Genomic DNA, 16,996 nt, shown 5'->3' on the forward strand with positions numbered 1-16,996 from the left:
TCGGCGATTACCTGCCTGTCTGACATTTTGAACCCTGAACCTTGAAAAGAAGCTCCTTTGTAGTACAACCACGCTCCGACATGGTTAGAGACTCGGCGGGGACAAACGTCGGGCAACCAATCCCCAAACTCAAAGTTCAAAGCGGCCATGTGTTTCGTGGAGTTGCGGATAGCTGGGGAGCCCGATACGGCAGACTAGCTTAACGGCGACGCCGCCACGGCAGCAGAATACTACGTCTGAACTTTGAAGTCTGGAAGCCCCGACTTTCGAGCCTTGAAACTTGACAGTTGACACCAGACGAGCCAAGATCGATGATGGATCATGGGGCATTCTCTTATCACGGTTCACACTTCACAGCGAACGACGTCCGGCCGGCTTCGCCGATCAACAGAAAGCAGGCTCATCGTACTCCCAATTCGGGGAAGCAGAGTACGGAGTACGAAGTCACTTTGCATCGGACGCTGACCTGACAAAGTCACAAAGGGCTCCTGCGAAGATCCAAGCTTTCATGGCCACGTTGTGATAATAATAGATTGATCCTCTGTCTCATCACATCTTGCAAGGATCACAGAACCTGAAACGTCCTCCTGTTTGCAGGGAGATCCATGTTGTGCTGCGCCCTGCAGTTAAGCTTCCCAGAATCTGCCTTGCCTCAGGCTTTCCCAGCAACACGGCAGGCACCGCTTATGTAAGGCCGATCAAACGATTCTCTCAACGACCGCCTCGATGATGCAAATCTCAGGGTCATCTTCGTCTTACACGTGATGAACTGGAGGCACTTAAGTCTTACAGTGGTTTCAAGTCCTGTCCTGATTGGTGGAAATTTGTGAAATTGAAAGATATCGCTCTCCCCTACCTGTCTGGTTCAGCCCTTGGATCAGAGCACTTACCAATCATTACTACGTATTATTGACTTGTTGAGTGTTGACCTTGAATGAACGGCGGAGTTGTTTTCTCCCCGAGAAACTTTCGCAGCATGCTTTGTCCCGACTCCCCCATCTCAGTTCTCGTTCGGAGTCTCTCCGGAGAGGATCCAGCTTCCGAGCAGCCTCCACTGAGATGTCAATAAAGGGTGGATCTCAAAGCCCAGTCTAGTAAGATGACCTCTTATTGGCCGGCGTCGTCTGAAGAGAGCCACTTTCAAAGGCCGGCTGCGCTAACCTCAGGCTAAATCGATGGGAAAACCGCGCCTCCTCTTGAGCTTGTACCAATAAGCCAATGGGCCGTAGCTTCATCCAGCCAATTATCTTAGTTATGTCTCACTGGCGACAACAGCGAGAAATCAATCAATCGATAAAATCCGGATGGCCGTTGTCGGCGAAGATCGACAGTCTGATGGACCGATGGTGAATCTATGTCGAGCCAAGTGGGACCCGCGCAAGCCGGTCAATAAGGTTGAGTCGAACCATGCTGCTGCTCGCCTACCGTGAGTTGTGACTTGTCTCGGCCAGAGTTCGCGCGTCACGAATTACTGTCAGGATCAGTTGAGACTCTGCAGTCCCGCGCGAAACCCGCAGACTACAGGGAGCTCGACAAATGGAGAGGCTTAGCAAGCGAAAGTGATAGTCCTGGTCCCAGCATGCTATATTGCTTTCGCTTCGTCCTTCTCAATTGATGGGAACTCTTCGGGTCGTCTCCGTAAAGTCAAACAAGCTAGGTGACATCAACACTGTCTCTAGGTCTTGTCTCTTTTGAAGACGGAATCGTCTCTCCGGGATCCTCTCATCCAAGTTCCAACTCTCGTCAAGCCAAGCCAGCCCGTTAGAACCACTCTGAGAAGAACCCACCCCAGCGGGGCAAGCGCATCCTTCTGGGCTCTGATTGATTTGGATTTCCGTTGGCTTGCAGTTCTCGATCCTCTGCTGAGTCTTTTCGAGCTCCAGATCATTGCGGAGACCTGAGGGGTCTATACAAAACACGAAACTCAATACGGAGTATCGCGGTCTTGCCGTCTCATTTCCCAAGCATTCGAATCGGCTAATCCGTGGTGTGATCATGTCGTTCGTCGCTAGATGCAGAAACTTTTGTATTTCTTTGGTTTAGATCAAGGTACATACGTATGCATGTGCCTAGCGAAGGCTTGCCCCTGAAGTTCGTAATTATCCGATGAACAGCTTTAGCAAATGCCGCCAAAGTGCATCAACCATTCTGAGGAATTCAGATTCACCACCCAGGGTAACGGCGGCATTCCCGCTGTCTTGAACTCGAATTGAGCTAGACATCCCTTTTTCGATGACTAATATTGTGCTTCTAGCAAAGGACTATTATGAAAGCCCTCGATGGCCGACATCGCTACTACTGGAAGACGCTGCAGGAAATTGTGCCAGCGCAGTGCATGTATCAGCACTGAGCAGTGCTTCGGAAATGCACAGCGTTTCACGGTCTCAGCAGGTAACCAGGCCCTCGGGACTTGGCCTTTCCGCGGCGGTAACAACCGCTGACGGGAGATGTCGAAGGATCCAAGCCCCGGTCGAGCTATCGAGGACCCATCCGCGAGTCCATGCATGGTACCTGCTCAGGAAATCCGAGTTTGTTGGTGCACGAAAGGCTAAGTATATTATTCCAGCACGTGTTCTTCACCAATCAAGTCTGCGCTATCTCAAGGTGCATGATGGTACTTTCTCGGAGTGCATGCAGGATGATAACGATCTTGCGCGGCCAACGTGCTCTTGAATGGCTGATAATTAACTCGGTTCTCCATCAACAGTCAAGATGAACAGGGGTTTTGCCACCGCAAATCCTCTGGCTAACGGCGCCAGTGAAGCATTCCCCACGAAATCCTGTCGACTATCATACCCCGTTCCTAGCCAGAAATCAGAGATGCTAGCTGCTCAAAGTCTGATGCGGGTGGCGACTCTCGCTGCCTAGACTACCAGGTAGCACCAAGCTTACTCCAAACTTTCAAAGTAACATCCACTCAATCCTGCAGACGAAATCATGCTTCCAGTTCTCATGCTGTTGCTTAGCTGCAGAAACCAGCTCTGGATTAACTGAACAGATTGGCCAATAAGAGCATGCCGTTCACCAACAAAAACCAACACAACTTCAACCGAACCAACACTTCTATCTGCAGTGACGTATACACCTTTAACTCTGCAGTGTTGGCTCTCAGAGTCCACAATTCCATTTCCTCTACCTGTGGCAAACGGCCTATTCGTTGACCTATCAAGACGTCACATACACTGCACATGGGAGGCATAGATCATGCTCTCCTTACATCAAGAGCACCAACACCAATGGGTGTATCCTTAGTCTCAAGCCATGACGCTGCAGCACGGTCTCCAGACGCTCAACCAAAACCCCGATGAAGTCAGCGGCTGTAGGTCCTCATCCGATACTTTTCGCTCCAGATTGATCTGATCAGCGCAATCGGATAATATCCCAAGGAAGCAGATGGGTTACAGGCGCATCGCCTCACCCTACTCTTCGGCACAATCCCATTGTCTGTATGCTGCACCTGCATCACCCGAGCTTCGGGCTACTCCCGGGATGATGGCACTCTCCGCACGAAACAAACCTTGGCAGGTCAGCTGCTACCCCCCCTCAAAGTCGAGTCTTGATTCTATACGCACTGCTCCTCGAAGTTTGATATCAGTCGTGACTAAGAACAGCAAGCTGAACAGCATAGTACACTGGAACCGATGGCTCGCCCTTACAATATCCTCCTCCGTTTCGAGACCTTGACCCGAGTCGACTATGGCTGAGCTGCCTACACGCATGTGCACGATAGGTTCAACAGTCTGTGACGACAAATTACAGCCCGTCCAAGATTATATTCTTGAAAACCGACGCCAGAACCCCGATAATCATATCTGTGCAACCTTTAGCGATAGCCGAAACCACACCCAGACAGGCACGTCGCAAATATCACAACGAGGCGACTGGACTGATCAAACGGGGTCTGTCCGTGCGTTGTTGTTCAGTTGCCATTCACAAGTACATAATCGGAGATCGCGTCTAGTGCGTCTAATTCGGAGTACATGCTGAAAAAAGTGCCGCCGAGGGAGGCGATATGCGAGACTAACGCCATGAGCTACCTATCAGCGACCGCCCTTGATCCCAATCAAAGCTGAACCTAACGAAGCCTAACTCGATCTCCAATCACGTACTGCAAACTGCAAAGAAAGGTCTTGGGATCTATAAAGATTGGGGGACAGGTCAACCCCGGACCACGATTTCTGTGTCGTCTATATAGTTTGCGTGATCTATTTGGGCATGTACGTTCGACAGTTTGAGCCCCCGAAGGCTGTCAATCCTGTGCAACTTATAACACAGGAGATGTCATGCCCACATGTGCGTGCGACTACTCCAGGAAGATGGCGATCGGGGTTCGTTGGCCGGTGCCGTAGATGAGGCTTTCAACTCGCCACTCAGCAGCCCACTGGACACAAATCCCCGCACACACGCCATAAACTTGTCAGCGCTCACATAGAGGGAGTAGTTAGCTTCCAGTATATGGTATGAGTTATCTCAATAACACACTACAGAGTCTCTGCAATCCAGATATTTGATGTACATCTCCCCTCACCCCTGGTCTTCTGGCTGTTGAGATGTATGCAGTATGTGGATGACAACCACCTTCCCCAAGTATTCATGATGGACGTGGATGAATGTTTGAAAGCATCTCACTAGAGTCATATTCCCTTCGCTATTTGGATTGTTCCGATGACACGTCACCTATAACCATCACGATCAAGTTCTTGATGAATGGAGCAAAGCCATATAGACATACATCCACCCCTACTTTGTCATCCATTTCTCCCCAGATCCTGGTCTAGATTTGTAAGACCTCTGACCACAATGCTGCTGCTAGGAACGACAAAAAGGCCGGTGTTTTCTCCGTCTACTGGTACCGCATTATTCTTGACGAGGCACACTATATAGCTCGAGCAGCTGCCAGCTGTTTCTCGGCATATACATGCACTATTATTCTGTCTCGTTCGCGTCGCATTCATCTAGCACGTCGATCCAACCACGGACATGCAATATCTATATTCATGAATCTTGCAGGTCACAACCACGGATGAAATCTCGTTACTTCTATCACTTCAGAGAGACACAGTATCTGTCTAGTCCATCCTCTGGTCGCGTTACTCGTTAGGTCGCTGGTGAGGCTGGCGGACATGATGAGGTTACACAAGCTACGTAGGAAGGAGCGGGTGAACAGGGATGGAGTAACCTTGTCCAAACCTTGATTATATACCTCCCCCGCCTCGACACGGAATCATACTCAGCATTCTCGAACCCTATACAAAAAACAAACTCAACACTCGCGCATTACCGGTATACAAGAAGGCAAAAACAAACGGCCCTAGCCGCGGATCGAACGCGGGACCTCTCGCATTTGTACTTAGGGTTAATCCCTAAGCGAGAATCATGATTATGTTTGCTATAGTAACTAGGTAGGAGGCTGGTATTTGATTGTGGCATTTTGCAAAAGTCCAGGCAAAGGAAACAGAATTATAGCTCCAATAATTAGGCCAAAAAGAGATTTAAGATCGTAAAAAGATGACAACTGGCCCTAACCGCGGATCGAACGCGGGACCTCTCGCATATGTACTCAGGGTAATCCCTAAGCGAGAATCATACCACCTATTAACTGGTTAGCAATGCTGAATGCGGAAAAGAAGGGATTGGGGCACTAACTAGACCATCAGGGCTTATTGACGGTACAGGGTTTTTTAATTGAAAATATCAAGGCAATTGACAACCTAGAAGCATGAATCTCCATCTCAGCTCAAGAGTTGGGGTTGGGGACAAGGAAAGGGGCTGGGTGTTGAGTACTAATTGATGAGAGACGGAACCTCGAACTTACGATCACGTGACGGTGTCGAGCGGGTCACTACCGCTGGTAGATAATTTCCTTACGAGTACTGGCGGCGAGCGCATGCTTGTTCCTGCTATTTGGAGAATTATATATCTACCCCGGACCTCTCCACTCAAGCCAAATGTCGATGGGAGAGGAAACCGCCATGTGAGTGGTACCAAATTGGTATGTCGGTGGACGGTTCAGGGAGGTTCACTCGAGTCGGTAGAATATATAACTAGTAACTATGCAAGGGACTATAGAGCACGTATTCCATTAACTGCCCTCGATGATCCAAGCATCACTCCATCGTGTAGATCTCGACGCTAACCTGGGCGAAGATAAAGAAAGTACACGAGTGAACGAGGTATGGACGAGAGAGCCAGTTCAGAGTACTCGATAGAGGATACAACGGTGGATGGCAGCAGAATGCCCCGAACTAAGCGTATCCCGACAGCCCAGGAGACACTCTACTACAGGGCAAAAGCAACAATGTACAACAGGACTGCGCAGATACTAGGATCTGAGACCACGAGCTCTGCTACATCTCTTCGCTCGTTGAGCTCGAAGAGACTAGCTCATATTAATACCTCTACAAGAATCCCAAGGTCAAAGCTAGTTACCCTATATCGCTCCATACTACGCTTCGCTGGCGTTCCGCCAATCTGCGAGGGTTATGAAGGGGAGAGAGGTATATATACATATGATAGAAAGGAGAGGCTGTTCATGCTTATCAGTAACTCTAGGGAACTTTGGTTTCTGAAAATCTCAAGGAAGGTATTGCAGCAAAGGTTGGAAGCCAGGAACTCACGCGAATTTCGTTTCGACAGACCATCAGAACGCGTAGAGCGGACCTCGACTGCAGGTGGCCTTCAGAATTACAGAACCTAAATAATTCTCACCTAGTGATATCGACTGCATCAGCATCTCGTCTCATAATGCTTTCAGTTTTCAAGACCTCCTGTAGAGCACGTGACATCGATTTGCGTACGCCGTACCTGCGCCTGGGACTGCTCCACGGGGATGCAGCTCGGCGTCGGTACAAAAATGCTCGGCGTAGGTAGAAATGGAAATATTTCTGTAAATACAATTACACACCTATACTTTTTGATCAAAATTTCCCCAACCCTTTTTGATTAGGGTGCTTAGGATTAGGGTTTAGGGTGTTTAGGGTGGGTTAGGGGGGTTGTTGATTGTATGGCTTTTGGTATTCTATACCAGAAATGCATTTGTACCTACGCGGAGCTTTTTTGTACCTACGCCGAGGTGGTAGCCCGACTACTCCACAAGAGTGAGACCGAACCAGATCTTTACACTAGACCAACAAATGACGCAAACTGGTTGATGGGTTTTCGATCGCTAGGGCTCGCAAACTTCTAGCCTGGTGAAGGCAAATCGCTGTATGTACTTGTGGGTGATTGCGACGTGGAAACATCTGAAGATGTTTGTCTCCTGCTGAGTGCTGACCTCGAACTTGAAGCCCTGTCGAACCGACCGCGTCAAACCGCAGAGTGATCGGCGCGGGACAATGGTCCTTCATCCAGTCATGCAGTCTCGGACTGGGGATGACTGGGTCAAGCGCACATCACCTCCCGGCCATTGGCTGTCTGCGCACATCAGGATCAAAAGGGCCAAGTCGGCGATGTGACAATTGTCGACTCCTGCAGTGCTTTCCGGTCTTAACTACTGCCTGAGACCTCGCTTGTCCGATTTTCGAGTCACACTGCTGGCAGCAGCCAGCTGCAGTTGTCCTGCGATAATCTCTTGCGCAGGTGGCGTTTGGACACTTGAGACATGGGCGTTGTGGCTGCGTCTCTTGGGATCCAGGCCGACTACCACGTAAGCCCTTAGCAGTCGACTACGGAAATTTTGACTAGCAGTTACTACCAGACAGCATCTTGAATATGGTAGAGTTAAACTGTTCAGGTTGAGCATCAAAGGAGGAAGTTGACTCCTTGAGGAATCAAATTATTATTGCACCCCTCCTTCATCACAGGGACTGAAAGAGAAGAGAGCCCTGTGTTATTCCCAAGACAGACTAGTGTGTTTATCCCGCGGCCCAAATGGCCCAAAGGAGCTTAGACAAAGCGATCCCTAAATACTCAGCCATGTGATTGGTTTATCTGAGGTGGTACGCGGGATGAAATATTACCAGAGTTGCACATCCCAAGGTACCGTCCCGCACGTAAACAAGGTCAACCACCAATTATACGAGGTAAGGTACGGTACAAGCTCGGTGTGGAAGGGGATTCACGGGATCGCAGGACTCCAGTTGATTCTTCACTGCATGATCCATCCATCTTCTCTTTGATTCATTCTTCATTCTCTCGCCCATCAACCTCCCTTTCTTGAGCTTTACCATCAGCTTAAGCTCACATTCGTTTGTTTATCTTCTTGCTCATCCCTCACCACCTTTACCGTGGTGTCTATTTCCTAACTCTCGTTCGACCCCTTGACCCCTGATTGTTTTGGTTCAGGGACCTCCTCACTTCTAGTTGTCTGGGAAGCATACCCTGCTACCGACTTATTGCCGTCGCTCAAATCCATCTACGCTTCCACTTTCATCTCATCGAACCTTCCATTGCTCGGTTCGCTCAACACAAACGCTAGATACCATCTTGTCGCTGTAGCCGACTCTCTCCGGTTGTTCGAATCGTCCAAGGGGCAGCACGGCAGCACTTGAAACACCCGCTCCCCGCCCAGGGACCGCTTCTCCAGAACCCCAACGCCCTCAATTTCCGACGAAAAAATCTACCAAGACCATCCAACTCATTTCCCTCTCTATCTTGACTTTCGCTCGTCTTTGTTCGCTTCTCCCACTTTCACTACACAGTCGCCTCGGTCGACAAGGTTACGCTGGCCGTCCCTTGTCCTTCATCCAACAACTAAATCAGTGCAATTACCTTACACACCGCAGCATGAAGTCGTTCACGTTATCTTCGGTCTTTGCTACCGCTGCCTTGCTCCTCGCAAGCAGCTCGCCAGTTTCCGCCGGTCAGCAGGAGACATATATCGCCTGCTTTTCTAGCTCCAAGCCTCTCGACGATCAGGGCAGCTACCAGTACCAGAGTAACGGATACTGCAATGAACTCTGCTACAAGAAGAATAAGGCTGTCTTTGCACTGCATAATGAAAAATACTGTCTCTGTGGTGATATGCTTCCTGCCAAATCAAGCAAAGAGTCTGACGACGAGTGCGACACACCATGCGCTGCCTGGCCTATCGTCAACTGTAAGTCTCACCATCAAGATTGACCTCCCTCAGTAGCTAACTTACTTAGGCGGTGGCGCAAATGCCTACTCCGTTTATCTCACTGGTTACGCCGATGAAAAGGATGTGGACTACTATTCCAGCGGCGGCAGTTCCTCCTCGTCCTCCAACAGCACCTCTACAACAAGCAGCGATGACGACACATCGACGACAAACACGGGCGGCGCCTCTACGGCCACGACTACTTCCAAGCCAGCAGCTGAGTCTCAGACGAACTCCACGGAGGAGGATTCTGACAAGAAGGACGGACCCAACACTGCCGCCATTGCTGCTGGAGTTGTTATTGGCGTGGTGGGCTTTGCCGCCCTTGTCGGTGCTGGTTTCTTCCTCTGGCGTTTCAAGACTCGTCATCCGGCCGATAACCGATTGCGTGAGATGAGCAACGTTGAGCAATTCGGCAAGCCAATGTCTCAAGACTCCATGTCCGACGCCCGCTTTGATGGTGACTTTGGTGTCCAGAGACGCCACAGCAACGGCAGCATCGACGATGACCGTGACTTTTCTCGACGGGTCTTGCAGGTTACGAACCCCGATCGAATGTAAGAACGTCATATCTCGAATTGGTGGAACTCTACATCATCGAATCGCCTTGACTTGGATAACGATTTGGCATACGCCTTTGGTTATCTACCTTCTCGACTCAACCTACTCTCGCCGATCAATGCTGTTTCTGTTAGCTACGCTGCCGGCCATAGAGCAGTGCATGTTGCCCTCAGCCATATGTTCCCGAGGCGGGCTTTGGTCCAGGGTCTGTTGGCTCTGTTCCAAAGGTGATATTCGCTGCCATGGATTGGACAGTCCAGGTCCGTGTTGATGTGAACTACCTGGGGCAACAAGGATAATGACTTCGACGGCGTTTGGAAACGGTTTGAGCTTTTTTTAATCAAAATTTATCTCATCTATTTTCATTATTGTGTATGTTTTGGACTGAAGACCTGGTGACTAGCTCCTTCTCGTGTTGCTTCAAACTGTACGATATTGCTGCATTCTTTCTCCCCATACGCAATGATAACATACCTGCAAATGTTTCACATAAGGTCAACCTCCACGCAGCAGAGCGTGAGCGAAATGTGGTATCTATAGAGTAGTTGCGCAAGAAGTAGGCCTAAATTTGGGGTCACGTGCAATTCGTTGAACTTACGTACCCTAACCTCGAATTGGTCTCCGTATCTCTGTGATTCCTAGAGATCTGAGTCCGGTGGAAAGGCCCCGAGAACGAGAGCGCTACTCGTGGTAGCCGATCTGGTAGGGATGGAGATCATGGGGTCTGACTTTAGCTTATTCTTGTGGTGTCGGGTGATCGTGGATTTCTGAAAGCTTTTTGGCAGATACTTTAAAGATACTTAAAGGCTTTAGATAGGTAATAGGTAGGTAGGGCTAGGACGAAAGCGATGACGTGATGGTGGCACCGACCTCGGGAGGATTTTAGATGTTGAGGTAACTACCTAGGGCTTGATGTTCTATACCTTGATATCCTGAAGCCACAACTGCTGAGGATATGGGCTGCCTATATTCTCGCCTCGTTCTCGGTCAATGATCCAAAGACAACTGGTCGAGGTAGGGTTTTATAAGTTGGAGACTCCTGACTGAGACGGAAAGGTAGATAGGTAGAAGTGATATTTAATTGAGGCAAAAATACCTATCTACCCAGTGAGAAGCTAGTAGGGCTCTTCTCCGCACCTGTAATGATAGTTTTCGTTTTAGTGATACACGCTGCGTCAAGTTGAGCGTCTGTCCCAATGCCTGCGTCTGTGCAGCGAATGTCGTTCGTCTTCGTGTCATTCGTTTTGAGCCGCCACGCCCCCGGTATATGTTTTGAATTCCTGTTTGCAGCCCGCTTCCCCCTATATATGCTCATGACACATTTCTAGCAAGAAATGGATATCCTAAACAAAGAACTGTTTCATGTAACTCTTTATGCGCTCACGGCTTCGGGATGCGCAGAGTCTTGCTGACCATGAGGCATCCGTGCAGGGCAAAGACTAAAACAATGGGATGAAACTCGAAAATGGTTCCCTGGGCAGCAAGACCAAGCGGAAGGTCCTCCAAAATCCAGCCATTTGAAACCCAATAGGCCATGACGCCGACAATACCTAGAGTCGTAGGGATTGGTGTACCTTCGAAATACTTTGACTTGCCGGTCTTGTCTTTAGGAAGGACAGCGGCGGTGACATTGAAGCGGGCGAGGCGGGTTAAGCCGCAGAGAACGAAGAAGGTAAGGAAGAGATGGTCAAGAGGGGTGCGAATGCCAAGAGCGAATGCTGCTGCAGCCGGAGCCATACCGAAGGAGATCTGAGGAGCAATTAGCGAACGATTATATCGCAAACGCAAAGCGCCCAACATACCAGGTCTGCCAGAGAGTCTAGTTCTTGTCCCATCAAGGATGACTTATTCCTCCACCTCGCAATCCTTCCGTCCATGAAATCGAAAAATAGGCCAAAGGGCATGAACCCGAGAGCGGCCCATATGGCGCCATTATCGTGAGGGTCGCCGAGGCAATAGCGCAAGGATGAGAAGACGGACATTACTGTGAGCCTGTTAGCAGTCGCCCATATCGAATCTCGGCCCAAAGCCAAACTCGCCTCCGCAGAATCCTAATAGTTGTTAGCGATGATACAACCTCTGGAATATCCGAGATTATCTCACCATTCAGTTCAGTAACAAGATCTGCAAGATGTAAGGCCCTGCGAAAGCAATGAGTAGTTGTCCCAGCGAATCACGGAATGATGACGCCTAACTTGACCATGCTGAAATGTCCAGTTTCCGACGATAGAAGCATCTTCTGCTTTTCCTGAGCTGCTCATCCCAGAATCTTAGCCCACCGCGCGATAGATAAATATCCCAATTATCTGACGTACCTCCATCAGGACCCGCTGAGACACCGCTGTTCGAAGATGAAGACGAAGGCATGGCTGAGGTTCTCCGAGACATGCTCATTCAAGGAAGTCGAATAAAAAGGGTCTTAGGGCAAGATAATATCGTAAAGATAGTAAGAATCGGGTGAACTGAGGGAGAAAGCGATACTGGGTTTGCAATTGAGGAGTGAAGGAGGATGTGTTGACACTTGCACGTGCGGAGTCGCTACGTTTTCAGGCTTTAAGCAGCGCCGCTGGACGTCATTGCTCGGCGGTGCGGGCTGCGCCACAACCACCAGCCACATGACCGTCCCTTGGACCATTGGAAGTCCTTGGTTTTCTACTGTATACTGTATACTTGGTGAAGATGATGGAATGACTTCATTGCGTTTTCAGATTAAATCAAAATCAGTATCTTCTGACTGGCGTTCGTCCAGGTTTCTACGGCTGACTCTACGCCGCACGGTAGATTCCAACACGTTCAACGCAGCAATATCAAACAATCCATGTCTGAACAAGATAGCAAAATTTTTCCAGGCAACTACCCGTGGACAAATTATACTGACATAAATTTCCGAGTTCCCAAAACGCCGTAATAAGACAGGACCAGGCAAAAACAGAGGCTGTCCATGATCTAACGCCGGAAGCCACCACGAGGGGCACCACGACCGCCTCCCCGTCCACCGCTACCACCACGGAACCCAAAGCTTCCACCACGAGGAGCACCACGGCCTCTTGGGGCACCACCGCGACCACCGCGGCCGCCACCGAAACCACCACCGAAACCACGACCACCACCGCGACCACCGCCGAAACCACCACGACCGCCACCGCGGCCTCCAGCAGGCTTCTTGACCTTGGCACCTATAGATTTGTTAGATATCGCGGGTTGACCGTGAGGTATGTCGAATTTACCTGGTGGGGGCTTGGGCTTGGGAAGGAACCTATGCGACCTGATTAGCGATATTTCTCCTGCAGGTGAAAAAGGATGCCTACTTCTCAATAGGGAGGAGCTTATCACCGCCGATGTAGACCTTGTCGCCAGTTTTGAGGGACGTCGCGACGATACCTTCTTGAGGCTTAACGGTGAAATATACTTGGTTGATGGGACCGAGGACTTCGTCGACCTTGCCGATAGGCGTCTAGAAGAGCGAACATTAGCGCCATGCTAAGCGGAGCCACTTCTCGAAATCGTACCTTGTTCTCGAGGTAGATGGGGGCGTTGAAGTAAGGAATCTTGGGGTTGATAGATTCGCAGACCATCTCGCCTTCACAAGCATGCATGACGGTACCCATCTCTATTATCGCATTAGCCAAACATTCATCAGAGGCCCCCAAAACATGTATAATCACCTAGCACTTGGTCTGGGGGACCATAGGACTGCTGGAAACCTCCGCGGCCTATCCAGGGAAATTTTCGTCAGCTCTCATCGAATAATTGTCGGACTTCAATTGCGACTCTGGCTCACCTCCACGGCCACCGAAACCTCCACCACGACCGGAAAAGCCACCGCGACCGCCTCCTCGGAATGACATTTTGACGATAGAGTTGTTCTTGTCGACCTGTTGCGGACTGATCACAGAGAAGTTTTCAAACGGTGGGAAGCTCGAAAGGGTAAAGTGTCGCTAGCCGCAGGGCAGTTTCGAATCACGTGCTACACCGCCTTCCAAATGATTCACAGATTCGAGTCTCAGGCCCGAGATTCGAAGAAACATTGTCGTTGCGATTCCCCCGGTTATATCTGATCATTTTCTTCAGATCTCGGTCGATATTGCGGGATATCATCATGGCTTCCGAAGGTCAGAAGGACTTGCCCGTCAGGCCTGCTGCCAATGCGAAATCTGCCGGTGAGTTCTATACCTACCCCGCTGAATCCTCCTTGAGCCCCTCCTGATAGTCAATTCTTAGGTGCTGGTTCGCTTCCGGATTTCATCATTGAGCGCAATGATCTTTTCGAACAGCTATGGCAGGAGCATCTCGAGGAAGTCAAGAACAAGGCTCACACCGACATCAACGTGACTCTTCACCTCGGCGACGGAAATACCTCTTCGATCCCCGCAAAGGCCTGGGAAACTACGCCAGCACAGCTTCTCAAGCATGTCCCAAAAGAACTCAGCGCCGATATCGTCATCTCGAAGATCGATGGACAACTATGGGATCTAGGACGACCATTGGAGGGTGATGCCACCGTGTCATATGTTCCTTTCAGCCACCCTGAGGGTAGGGAGGTGTTCTGGCACTCGAGTGCCCACTGTCTTGGTGAAGCTTGCGAGTGCGAATATGGATGTCTTCTTTCTCACGGTCCCCCTACTGCTCAGGGTTTCTTCTACGACATGGCCATGCCTGATAAGTACGGTGCCCTCGCCTCTCCTGCCCCGTGTCCCGACGACACTAACATCTCGGCAGCCGCGTTGTGAAGGAGACGGATTGGAAGTCCCTCGATAACCGAGCGGCCAAGATCTTCAAAGAGAAGCAGAGCTTCGACCGTCTGGAGGTTACTAAGGAGAATCTCAAGAAGATGTTCGCATACAGCAAATACAAGCTGCACTATATCGACAAGCTAGTGACTGGAGAGAAGAGCACCGTCTACCGCTGCGGTACTTTGGTTGATCTCTGCAGGGGTCCTCATATTCAGAGCACTGGCAAGGTCAAGACCTTCAAAATCATGCAGGTGAGATATTTGGAACACTGTTTTGGGGTTGATGTACTAACCCTAGCAGAACTCTTCGGCCTACTTCCTTGGTGACCAGACCAACGATTCCCTACAGCGTATTCGCGGTGTCGCTTTCCCCTATAAGAAGCAGATGTCCGAGCATCTCAAGTTCTTGGAGGAGGCTGAGAAGCGCAATCACCTGAGGATCGCCAAAGAGCAAGAGCTTTTCTTTTTCGATGAGGTCTCGCCCGGATGTCCTTTCCTTCTCCCCAATGGCGTCCGAATTTTTAATGCTCTCCAATCTCTCCTGCGATCAGAGTACCGCAAGCGTGGATACCAGGAAGTCCAGACGCCCAACATGTACGATGTGAGCCTTTGGAAGACGTCAGGTCACTGGGCCCACTACAAAGACGATATGTTCAAACTTGATGTTGAGAAGAGGGAGTGGGGTCTGAAGCCTATGAACTGCCCCGGTCATTTCGTTCTTTTCGGTCACCGCGAGCGCAGTTACAGAGAGCTCCCGCTCCGTATTGCCGACTTTGGTGTCCTGCACAGAAACGAGGCGTCAGGAGCTCTGCATGGTCTCACTCGTGTCCGCAAGTTCCAACAAGACGATACCCACATTTTCTGTACCCATGATCAGGTGAGTAAACTTTTGGCAGTGCATAATGCAGTTTGCTAACTTTACTTCAGATCGAGTCAGAAATCGAAGGTCTTTTCGATTTCCTGCAATCGATCTACGGTCTTTTCGGCTTTACCTTCAAACTCAAGCTCTCGACTCGCCCCGAGAAGTTCCTTGGTGAGATCGCCACCTGGGACTACGCCGAAGAGAAGCTCAAGAACGCCATGACCAAGTTTAAGGGCGACGACTGGACCATTGACGAAGGAGATGGTGCCTTCTACGGCCCCAAGATTGATATCACAATTGCCGACGCGCTCAAGCGAGAATTCCAATGTGCCACGATCCAGCTTGATTACCAAGCCCCCATCAACTTCAAGCTCGAGTACATGACCAACGAGAAGGGCGAAAAAGTCCCAGTCGCCCAGGAAGACACGAAGAAGGAAGGTGAGACCAAGCCCGACCAGCTTGGTCCCGGCCGTGCCCGCCCCGTCGTCATTCACCGTGCCATCATCGGCAGTTTTGAGCGCTTCCTAGGTATTATTACCGAGCACTTTGGCGGCAAGTGGCCCTTCTGGATCAGCCCGCGCCAGGTCCTGATCGTCCCCGTCATGCCGGCTGTGTACGATTATGCTCAGGAGATTCAGAAGATTCTCCAGGACGACAAACTCTTCGTCGACGTCGATGTCAGCGGAAACACCCTTCAGAAGAAGATCCGCACTGGTCAATTGGCCCAGTACAACTTCATCTGCGTTGTCGGTGCAGAGGAGAAGGAAACTCGCTCCGTCAACATCCGTAACCGTGATGACACTGCTACCCAGGGTCGTGGTGTTGTTATTCCTCTTGATGATGCTCGTGCGAAGTTCCGCGTTCTGCGCAAGGAGCGTAAACTTGTCAACTCTCTCGAGTAAATTAGAGTCCAGAAATGCTACGGTATATGAATCAATGTTGCGACGGTGTTCATCTGGTGTTGAAAAAAAGAGGTCATGAAGCTACGAGAGAGATTTAGTTACGGCCATACATTTACATTGATATCTGTAAATATTTAAGAACTTTTAAAATATGTTGCTGCCATCCTGCATCTACTGTATACGAAGCTCAAGAGCAAACTAGCTTATCGTTTGACAGTCCCCTGAGTGCTGACTCTGGACGAACGACATTCTACCAATCACAACCGCACCAGTGGACCTGTGCCTGTTTCATCCCTTATCCATGCATCCGATTCCGCAGAAAAGAAAAAAAAAAGACCAAAGACCGGTCCACCGTCCGATAGGACTGAACGATGAATGGATCTCATCCCGAGAGAAAAGGGGAAGAGGGGGCGACTGACATCTAAAAGATGAAACTAAGATGATCTGATCTGGTCTCAATTAAGCCTGAGACGGTCACGGTGCTCGTCCGTCCCCGTACGGCCAGGAAATAAAATGCAGAAAACCCGCCTTCTCTTACACCACCAGCAGTCTTGGAAGTTCTTGGTCTTGGCCGCTGCGCTTGTTCTCGCTTGTCTGGTCTTGTTTACTTATTCTACTACGGCTGGTCGGGTACCGTCGCAATTGCAGCCGCCAGGTAATTCTGGCACATCATCTCCGGGCGGCAGTGCTCAAAACGGCGATAGCGACAGCGACAGCAAGTCCGAGGGTAGCACAAAACCCAATACTGATATTGTGAACGCATGCTCCATTGACTTGGACACCCTCTATCTCTACGCAGATAACTCCTCGACAATCGACTATGCCCGAATTATAGTCGGCGTGAACCGAACCGAGCACTTCACATCCATTACCGACTCCCT

At 50.1% G+C, this 16,996-nt stretch overlaps 4 protein-coding genes across 4 annotated transcripts; 2 read left to right on the forward strand and 2 right to left on the reverse strand.

The window, feature by feature from the left end:
* The first annotated feature begins 8,446 nt into the window (after positions 1–8,446).
* On the forward strand, positions 8,447–9,806 carry BJY04DRAFT_57449 (uncharacterized protein). Its single transcript, XM_073720664.1, has 2 exons — positions 8,447–9,037; positions 9,087–9,806. The coding sequence occupies exons 1-2, from the start codon at positions 8,725–8,727 to the stop codon at positions 9,617–9,619; spliced, it is 846 nt and encodes a 281-aa protein (XP_073571175.1). The 5' UTR covers positions 8,447–8,724; the 3' UTR covers positions 9,620–9,806.
* Positions 9,807–10,581: 775 nt separating this feature from the next.
* BJY04DRAFT_57376 (CDP-diacylglycerol-serine O-phosphatidyltransferase) lies at positions 10,582–12,227 on the reverse strand. The gene is made up of 6 exons (XM_073720663.1): positions 11,935–12,227; positions 11,815–11,872; positions 11,723–11,760; positions 11,659–11,670; positions 11,422–11,603; positions 10,582–11,368 (listed from the first exon to the last, which is right to left on the reverse strand). Exons 1-6 carry the CDS (start codon positions 12,011–12,013, stop codon positions 11,000–11,002), a joined length of 738 nt encoding a protein of 245 aa, XP_073571176.1. The 5' UTR covers positions 12,014–12,227; the 3' UTR covers positions 10,582–10,999.
* Positions 12,228–12,317: 90 nt separating this feature from the next.
* On the reverse strand, positions 12,318–13,510 carry BJY04DRAFT_188752 (H/ACA ribonucleoprotein complex subunit GAR1/NAF1). The gene is made up of 6 exons (XM_073711273.1): positions 13,401–13,510; positions 13,285–13,332; positions 13,129–13,229; positions 12,928–13,073; positions 12,847–12,875; positions 12,318–12,795 (listed from the first exon to the last, which is right to left on the reverse strand). The coding sequence occupies exons 1-6, from the start codon at positions 13,465–13,467 to the stop codon at positions 12,566–12,568; spliced, it is 621 nt and encodes a 206-aa protein (XP_073571177.1). The 5' UTR covers positions 13,468–13,510; the 3' UTR covers positions 12,318–12,565.
* BJY04DRAFT_188754 (threonine--tRNA ligase THS1) lies at positions 13,511–16,269 on the forward strand. Its single transcript, XM_073711274.1, has 5 exons — positions 13,511–13,779; positions 13,841–14,282; positions 14,339–14,603; positions 14,653–15,228; positions 15,279–16,269. The coding sequence occupies exons 1-5, from the start codon at positions 13,719–13,721 to the stop codon at positions 16,113–16,115; spliced, it is 2,181 nt and encodes a 726-aa protein (XP_073571178.1). The 5' UTR covers positions 13,511–13,718; the 3' UTR covers positions 16,116–16,269.
* Positions 16,270–16,996: the final 727 nt, after the last annotated feature.

This window comes from Aspergillus karnatakaensis, assembly GCF_047715665.1.
Source record: "Aspergillus karnatakaensis strain CBS 102800 unplaced genomic scaffold BJY04scaffold_24, whole genome shotgun sequence".
Lineage (NCBI taxonomy): Eukaryota > Fungi > Ascomycota > Eurotiomycetes > Eurotiales > Aspergillaceae > Aspergillus > Aspergillus karnatakaensis.